The 9,448-nt window shown below is 42.2% G+C and overlaps 1 protein-coding gene across 1 annotated transcript; it reads right to left on the bottom strand.

Annotated features, from left to right (window-relative positions):
* Window positions 1-2,318: 2,318 nt before the first annotated feature.
* On the bottom strand, window positions 2,319-6,435 carry LOC115957225. The gene is made up of 5 exons (XM_031075424.1): window positions 6,055-6,435; window positions 4,799-5,044; window positions 4,152-4,213; window positions 2,767-4,040; window positions 2,319-2,647 (listed from the first exon to the last, which is right to left on the bottom strand). The coding sequence occupies exons 1-5, from the start codon at window positions 6,433-6,435 to the stop codon at window positions 2,319-2,321; spliced, it is 2,292 nt and encodes a 763-aa protein (XP_030931284.1).
* Window positions 6,436-9,448: the final 3,013 nt, after the last annotated feature.

The raw sequence follows: 9,448 nt of genomic DNA, 5'->3' as shown, positions 1-9,448 counted from the left end.
ACTTTTCACTGACTATAGTGTTAACTTCTTTTCTTTAGATTATCCAAAATACTTTCAAGCTGGATGAGATGCTCAATATCTACTCTGATCAGCTAGATGATGAAAGGAAGAGATGGACAACGGCTGTATAGACCTTGTCCAAATTTGAACAGGACTTGGCCGATATAAAGAAAAAGCTACATGCTGAAGAGTAAGCTCGCAAGAGCGCCAAATCGGCACTAGAAGGTTATCAAAAGCAGGTCGAGGACCAGGGGAACCGCTTGCGTGAGGCGAATGCCAAACTGAAGAAGGCTCAGGAACAAGTCCTAGTTCTTAAGAAGCACTCGGAGGAAACCCAAAAGCTAGGGGAGCGAGCTGAAAAGTCTAGAGAGGAAGCCAAGAAAGCAAAAACAGAGGCCGAACGGGCAATGAATGAAGCTGAGCAGAGAGGCTATGAGGTTGGTATAGTTGAGACTGAGGAGACTTTGAAAGCCGAGGTTCTGGCGGTGTGCCGTATCTACTGCGCAAAAACTTGGGATGAGGCCCTTAACCGTGCTGGGGTGAAGGCTTCATCTGAGTTACGTAAGCCAAAGAACGTATTCTATCCTGAGGCGATCCGTCCCTCAGCTCTTCTACCCCCTCAAGCTGAAGCTCCTCCTTCAGTCATTAACCCCAATGAGGAGGTTTTGTCTTGCAGTTTTCCCCTCTCTGACCAGCCAAAATCAGCTAAAAGGGGAATTGTCCCACCGGGAGTTTCCTCGGACAAGACCGCAACTGCTTCGGAGGCAGAGACGGCCTCCCAAAGTTTTCAACAGGCTTTGGCTTCCATAGTCTTGCCAACTGAGGGCGTTACTAAGGATAAAGAGGAAATCACTACTTCGGAGGCTGACAAATCTACCAGCCAGGACCAAAGATCCAATTCAAATTGAAAAAGTAAAAATTGTTTTGTAGTCTAACTAGAAATTTAGTAAGGACTCTCATGTTTATTTTCCTATCGCTTTTGCTGCTTTATGTTATTCTTGTACTTGTTCACTGTGTTATTGTAAGTTGGATGGGTTCATTACAACTATCTATTGTTTACATGGGGCAATTCTACTTATAAACATCGTCAATTGGCAATTAAAAATAGATGATAAGTATTAATGCAACAGGGTCTTAGGAAGACGTTTTAGATACGCACGTATTCTTTCCAATCAATTGCAGCTTTTTATAAAAGTTCAAAAATTGAATAAAATTATGCTTTCAGTACTTCGATTGTACATGAAATGACGTTCATAGATTTCTCTTTGGTACTTCAATAGATGTTATAGGGCGTCAATTTTCACTAAGTTTGTGATCCGATGACCTACCACAACTTAGTTATTGCTCAACACTTCAATACCTATCATAGAATGTTAATTTCCACCAAGTTTGTGGTCTGAGGACTTGACATAACTTAGTTTCTATTTAACATTTCAGTATACATCATAGTACGTTAATTTCCACCAAGTTTGTGATCCGAGGACCTGACATAACTTAGTTTCTGTTTAACATTTCAAAATACATCACAGGACATTAATTTCCACCAAGTTCATGATCCGAGGACCTGACGTAACTTAGTTTCTGTTTAACATTTCAAAATACATCACAGGACGTTAATTTCCACCAAGTTCGTGATCCGAGGACCTGACATAACTTAGTTTCTGTTTAACATTTCAAAATACATCATAGGACGTTAATTTCCACCAAGTTTGTGATCCGAGGACCTGACATAACTTAGTTTCTGTTTAACATTTCAATACACATTATAAGATGTAGGAACACAGGATGTATGGCTAACGTAAATTAAAAGAAAAGCTTGAATTGAAATACTTTCATTAACAATAATATCTCTTGAGATTATTTACATTCCAAGGATGAAGTACAACTTTTTCATCTAGGTCCTCCAGCTAATAGATTCTTATTCCGGCTATAGAAGTGATCCGATAAGGCTCTTCCCAATTAGGCCCCAATTTTCCCCAATTTGGATTCTTGGTGGCCCCCAGAACTTTTCTCAGCACCAGATCTCCTACGGCTAACGGCCTCAGCTTTACATTACTATTATAACCTTGCTTGAGTTTATGCCAGTAGTAAGCTAGTTGAACCATCGCGCTCTCCCTTCTTTCTTCAATCAAGTCCAAGCTTCTCTCCAACATTGCATCATTATTGTCCGAAGAGAATGTACTGGTCCTTAACGTTGGGAATCCAGTTTCCAAGGGGATGACGGCCTCGGCCCCATAGGTCATGGAAAAGGGAGTCTCCCCCGTTGAATGCCGAGGTGTTGTTCGATATGTCCAGAGAACATGTGGCAATTCTTCCACCTACTTCCCTTTTGCGTCATCCAGCCTCTTCTTAAACCCATTGACTATTACTTTGTTAACAGCTTCAGCCTGTCCATTCCCTTGAGGATAAGCCGGGGTGGAATACTTGTTTCTTATACCCAGGTCCGAATAGTATTGCCTAAAGGCATTGCTATCAAATTGAAGTCCATTATCTGAGACAAGATTACATGGAGTTCCAAATCGCGTGACAATGTTCCTCCAAATAAACTTCTTAACATCTACATCCCTGATGTTTGCCAAGGGCTCAGCTTCAACCCATTTAGTGAAGTAATCTGTGCCGACTAGCAGATACTTCTTGTTTCCTAGGGCTTTAGGAAAAGGGCCGACAATGTCCAGCCCTTATTGAGCAAAAGGCCAAGGGCTGGATAGAGGGTTAAGAAATCCTCCTGGTTGATGGATATTTGGAGCGAATCTTGGCACTGATCACATTTCCTAATGTACTCCTGCACTTCCTTCTGCATATTTGGCCACCAATGTCCTTGTGTTATGGCTCGGCAGGATAGAGACCTTCCCCCCGTATGACTTCCACAAATGCCCTTATACAATTCTTCTAGGATTGATTCTGCAGTCTCAGGAGGCACACAGAGCAGGTATGGCCCAGAGAAGGACCGTTTGTATAACATTTTATCCTCAGATAACCAGTACTGAGGAGCTTTCCTCCGTATTTTCTCAGCTTCTAATTTCTCTTCGGGCAATATGTCACTTTCAAGGAATTTTATTATGGGATCCATCCAATTCGGTGCCAGATTGGTTTGATAGACTTGGCAAACGTCCTTTTCTGGTGACATGGGGGCATGCAAGTCTTCAACGATGATCAACCGAGGAAAATTCCGTACCGAGGAGGTGGCAAGGGTTGCCAAGGAGTCGGCGTGAGTATTTTCACCTCGGAGAATATGTGATAAGTTGAAAGACTTAAACTTCGTTTGCACGCGCCTAACCTGGCCCAGATACACCTGCATCCTCGGATCCCGGCCCTCTAGTTCTCCTCTCACCTGGCCGACTACCAACCTCGAGTCCGAGAATATTTCCACTACCTTTCCGTCCATTTTTTGGACCATATTCATTCCCATCAACAAAGTTTCGTATTCCGCTTCGTTGTTAGTAGCCGAGAACCTTAACCTTAATGACTTCTCGACGATGACCTTTTCGGGGGATATCAATACTAATCCCAACCCCGCTTCCCGTTGGTTTGCTGCCCCATCCATGTACACCCTCCAAGTGGAACCGCCTTGTGTGGATATTAGGCCAACCGATTTTTCATCCATGTTGTCTTGCTTCATATTAACTTCTTCTGGGCACTCGACAAACTCGGCCACCAGATCGGCAAGGACTTGGCCTTTCACAGAGGTGCGAGGCATGTAGTTGATATCGAAAGCACTTAGAATCATACCCCACTTAGCAATTCTTCCCGTGTAGTCTGCACTTCTGAGTATGGACTTGAGAGGTAGTTGGGTCAAGATAACCACAGTATGGGCCTGAAAGTAATGCGGAAGTTTGCGCGTTGCATGGACCACCACCAAGATGGCTTTCTCTAATGACAAATATCTCACCTCGGCCTCATGGAGGGATTTGCTCACATGGTAAACTGGCCTTTGGACGCCACTGTCCTCTCGTATCAAGACGAAACTAACTGCATGAGGAGCAACCGCCAAATAAGCAAACAATACCTCATCCACTTCAGGACTAGACATGATAGACGGCCTGGACAGGTATTCTTTCAACTGCTGGAATTCCACAGCACACTCCTCGGTCCATTCAAATCCTTGCCACTTATGCAATAGACAGAAAAAAGGACGACACCTCTCGGCTGACCTGGAGATGAACCGGTTCAAAGCAGCAGTCATTCCAGTCAGTTTCTGCATCTCTTTTGGATTCTGAGGTGCTTGCAAATCGTTAATGGCCTTAATCTGATCTGGATTCACTTCAATTCCTCTATGGGTTACCATGTACCCCAAGAACTTCCTGGAACCCACACCAAAGGAACACTTTGAAGCATTCAAGCGTAATTTATGTTTTCTCAATATCCCGAAGATACTCGTGAGATCTTCCACATGCTCGGACACCACTTTACTCTTCACAACAATATCATCGATATAAACTTCAATACTTCTACCAAGTTGTGGTTCGAACATTTTCGTCATCATGCTTTGGTAGGTAGATCAGGTGTTTTTCAAACCGAAGGGCATCACCTTGTAATGGTAGTTCCCAATTGGGGTTACAAAAGCAATCTTTTCCTGATCGTCCGCGGCCAGCGGTATTTGGTGATATCCTTGAAAAGCATCCAAGAAACTCATCCTAGGATGACCCATGGTTGCATCCACCAACTAGTCTATCTTCGGCATGGGAAATAGATCCTTGGGGCAAGCCTTATTGAGATCCGTGAAGTCCACGCACACCCGCCACTTTCCAGTCTTCTTTTTCACCGCCACCGTATTGGCCAACCATTGAGGATAAAAGACTTCCTTGATAGCCCTAGCCTGTTTGGACTTGGCCACTTCACTCCTAACCGCCTCGGCATGCTCCTTCGATGGTCGCCGAGGAGGCTGTCTCCTGGGAATAACGGCGGGATTCACATTGAGTCGATGACAAATGAAATTCGGGTCCACCCCTAGGGCTTCATACGGGTTCCATGCAAACACGTCTACATTTGCTCGGAGGAATTCCAGCAACCTCTCCTTCTCTTGTAAAGGCAACTTAGCCCCAACCTGGAAGAATTTTTCCGGATCACCGGCAACAATTACCCTCTCCAAATTTTCACACTCTACCTCATCGACTGGTATATCCAAGCGTGATGTTGGGGGCTTTAATTGTTATAATACATTGTCGGCCGTAGTCGAGGTTTCTGCTTCCGATCGATGCTGTATAGCCGCTACTAGGCATTGCCGAGCAGCCGCCTGACTCCTTACTATTTCTAACACTTGGCCTCTGGATGGGTACTTCACCTTCTGATGCAAAGTAGATGAGACCGCTTTAAGGGTATGAAGCCAAGGTCTGCCCATAATAGCCGTGTACGGAGAAAAAACGTCCACAATAATAAAGTCTACCTCCACCACATCCGTACTTGCTTGTACTGGCAGCCTAATCAATCCTTTGGGAGCGACCATCCTTCCCTCAAAACTTACTAGAGGGAAGTTGTAGGTTGTTAAATTTTATGGCTTCAAACCTAGCCCCTTGTACAAGTCTGGACATATTATATCCACAGCGCTACCCTAATCTACCATCACCTTTCTGACATCGTACCCGCCAATTCTCAGCGTTACCACCAAAGCATCATCATGGGGCTGTATGGTTCTAACCATGTCCTCATCCGAAAAGCCCAGAATCAGGGGGACATCCACCCTAGCTCTCTTCGATACTTGAGAATGCTCCTCGACCGGGGATCGAAACACCGACAATACCTTGGAAGGGCAAGATCCAGTCCTCCCTGGGGCCGCGAAGATAACGTTAATCGTACCCAGAGGAATTCTTAAAGAAGCGTCCCCACGCATCTCTAAACCTGCTTGGCTTGCCCTACTGCTGGAGTGATGTAAGAGTTGCTTTAATTTCCCTTCTCGGACCAACTGTTCCAAGTGGTCCCATAAATTCCTGCAATTCTCCGTCGTGTGCCCATGATCCTGATGATAGTGGCAATATAAGTTCGGGTTGTGTTTCCTAGGCTCTCCCGCCATCTTGTTCGGCCATTTGAAAAATGGTCATTCTTTATCTTTTCCAAAACCTGTTGCACTGGCTCTCGGAATACTGCATCAACCATCTGGGTGTCCGCCAAACCCGACTGCTCGACAAAGTCCTTCCAGGGTCGATTACTGTTATAACGATCCGACCTGAAATCCCTCCTCTCTTGAGGGATCACCTTGGCCTTCCCTTGTCCCTGAAGTTGATCCTCCTCTACCCTTCTGTACTTATTTATCATGTCCATCAACTGGTGCACACTGGTAACAGGTTTACCCGTTAGAGATTTCCTTAAATCGTGATCGGCTGGGAGGCCAGCTTTGAAAGTGGTTATGGCCACACCATCGTTCTTTCCTTCTATTTTATTAAACATTTCCCAGTACCTATCCGAATAAGTCTTGAGAGTGTCACCCTCTCGCATAGACATAGCCAGCAAAGATCCCAAAGGCCGAGGAACCCTGCTGCATGTAATAAAGCAAGCACCAAAAGCCTGGGTTAGTGTTTTGAAAGATTCAATAGAATTGGCCCTTAAACCGTTGAACCATCTCATCGCTACCGGACCCAAACTCGATGGAAAAACTTTGCACATCAAAGCCTCGTCCCTGGAGTAGATAGCCATTTTTTGGCTAAAATAGCTTACATGTTCTACCGGGTCCGACCGGCCATCATATAGGGAGAACATAGGCTGATGGAATCGCCAAGGAAGAACTGCATCGTCTATATTTCTCGTAAAGGGCAATTTGGAAATTTGGCTCAAGGCTTTGTTCATGGCATCGTTACCCAAGCCCCTGCTAGGTGGACTTCTGCGTCTATGTCGATAGCAGTGCTCCTCCTCATAGGAGAAAGTCTCGCTTGGTGGAGTTCTCGATCTCCGCCTATAACTAGCTCCGTCCGACTCCTCGGACGATGGTTCGGAGCAAGGTAAGGAGCGTTCCCGCCGGGCATGGCGCAACTCTCTCTTCAAATCGACAATCTCACGTTGCAGATTCCCGTCATGCTTTGCGTGGGAGACGTGACTCTTCCCGCGAGAGTGACTTTTAGTGGTATGAGTTGTACGTACATTCCCCTCATGGTCTTTTCTCCGTTCGGGACTTTTATGGAGATCACCATGCTGGGAGCCCCTTAAGTCTGCCTGGTGCGGGTTGGCATCCTCCTGATGCGGTCCTGCTGCATAGTGATGTGAACTTGCTTCCTCCATCATAAACGTTGCACCAGAAGTCTCTTAAGTTAATACAAACTCTTCCCACAGACGACGCCAATTGTAAGGACTCAATTTGTAACGACCCTAAAATGATATTGGGTTCGCACGTAAAAAGGCTTAAACAATATAATTTGTAGAGTATGGGTGTTCAAGAACTAGATTAACCTCTCTAGAAGCAAAAAGATTCAACTTCACATTTATAGATGGATCAGAGTTGATATAACAATCGGTTTTTCTTTGAAATAGATATAGTTCTTTTGTTTTTCACGTTTTCTTCTTGAGTCTTCTCTTTGTTCTTCTCTATGTTCCGATCTTTTTCCTGCATGCCCTCTTTTCAGGTTATATACCGCCCTCTTTATTCCATATTCACCACACACGTGTAGGTTAGGTTCAGGGGATCTTTTTCTGTCCCATCTAACACTTTCTGGAACCTCCTTCTAGTAGCTGTAAGGCTGCTTCATCACTGTTCAGGCATCACTTCCACATTAATGCGGCCAGAGAGTTAATTAAGAGGCAATTAATGCGGAGGCAGCTGTTACCGTAGATATTTATTTGCCCTTTCTCTCTCCCACCTTCGGCCTCTTATCCCACCTTGAGTGGTGACGTAGCTCCAAGATATGTTTGTTACGTGATGGCGTCTTGATCGTCCTCAGACTCGTAATGCCGAGTAGGGTTTTTTCCTCGGACGAATACTGAACTCCCCTTTCATGATATTCCCTCTTCCCTTCGTTTGGTTACCCCTTTAATCTGATATGGGCCTCCTCGAATGGGCCACAGGCCCAATTAACTTGACTTTAATAGTTTTAGTGACTGACCGGCCCCCACATTTGGTTATCACTAAATTTAGATTATGATAATTGATGTTAGGGTTCTAGACATGTTGACAAATCTTAATGTCTTTATCAACCAAAAAAAAAAAAAAAAAACAAATCTTAATGTCAAAACATATCAAATTTGAGTTAAATCAATATAATTGTGTTAGGGTTGAGTGTGATTTTATGAGGTAATGATTTTTTTTTTTTTTTGGTATGTTTTGCATCATAATAAATTTCTATTTGGAACCTGTTTTGCCCAAATCATTATTCTTGAAAATACATTATTTATTCCCTCATCAAAGTGTTTTTTTTCATTGATAAGGTTCTTCATTAGTATTCTACTTTGATACCATATCTTTGCATTGCATGTTAATTGCTTTATTATGCATATGCATAGATACATTTAAAAATATACAATAAGATGCATAATATAGCTCCTATATATATAATTTAAATACTATTGATAGTCATTTTTATATTTTGTTAACTCTTTTAAAAAATTTTGTAAGGATATTATTAGGTATAAAATGTAAATTGTCCTTTTTTAAAAAAATTATTGTGAAGCCCCCCCTTTTTTTTTTACGATTCATTTATTCTAGATTCTTTGGTTTTTGTACTTAATAACTCACTTGTATGAATATTTATATTGTGGTCCCACTTTGATTCTAAAATTAAGAAATAAAATTCTTTAAGAATAAATAATTTAAGACACATGGCGCAAAATTGAAACTCCAATTTGAAATTCTAATTTGATTTTTTCTTAGTTTCACCTATTATTATATAATAATATATAAAAAATATAGATATAGATATACAGATATATAGGATACATCACTAAACCCAAAACCCAAGTCCATGGTTCTGTGCTCAATTTTCAAGTCCATGGTCTGTGCTCAATTTTATTATATGGGCTTATTTGGTTAAATAGTTTTTGTTTTTTATTTCAAAACACTAGAACACAGTTTTTTAAAAATTGAATTTGAAACCAGTTTTCAATCCAAATTCAGGTATCATTTTGCATTTTCCAGTTTTAAACAAGTTTTCTATAATTGAAAGCTTAACCAATACAAGACTTTACGATTTTACTAGTCACCCCATTCACACACGAATATTTTAACATAAACAACTGATAGACTTTGAAGATTATTTGAGATTTTCAACTTTGGATACCTTGTTAATAAAAAAATTAAAAAGATTCCAAAGAGAATTATGATAAAAGAAATATTTGCAACCATTCAATCAATCGAATACTCCATGTCCTTTTATCAACCAAAAAAAATATAAAATACTCCATGTCCAGAATGCTAATTTTGGAGGAAAATCACAGTTCAAGGTGCATAGGCCACAATCTTCACCTGATTTGTCATACCCTCACTCACTTGTATGCCAAACTGTCCCCATTGGTGTCTCTTCATATAAGAAGA

This window comes from Quercus lobata, chromosome 8, assembly GCF_001633185.2.
Source record: "Quercus lobata isolate SW786 chromosome 8, ValleyOak3.0 Primary Assembly, whole genome shotgun sequence".
NCBI lineage: Eukaryota > Viridiplantae > Streptophyta > Magnoliopsida > Fagales > Fagaceae > Quercus > Quercus lobata.
Note: the sequence above shows the minus strand (reverse complement) of the source record. Positions and strands in the feature narration are given on the sequence as shown.

Bases quoted from the DNA above. Each gene is read 5' to 3' on its own strand.
- LOC115957225 (XM_031075424.1), bottom strand. From the start codon at position 6,435: ATGTCTATGCGAGAGGGTGACACTCTCAAGACTTATTCGGATAGGTAC. The intron at 5,045-6,054 runs GTTTTGGAAAAG...AAATTCTTCCAG, and splicing joins TCCGAGAGCCAGTGCAACAG to GTTGGGGCTAAGTTGCCTTT. The intron at 4,041-4,151 runs GTCAGCCGAGAG...ATACCTGTCCAG, and splicing joins TTGAACCGGTTCATCTCCAG to GCCGTCTATCATGTCTAGTC.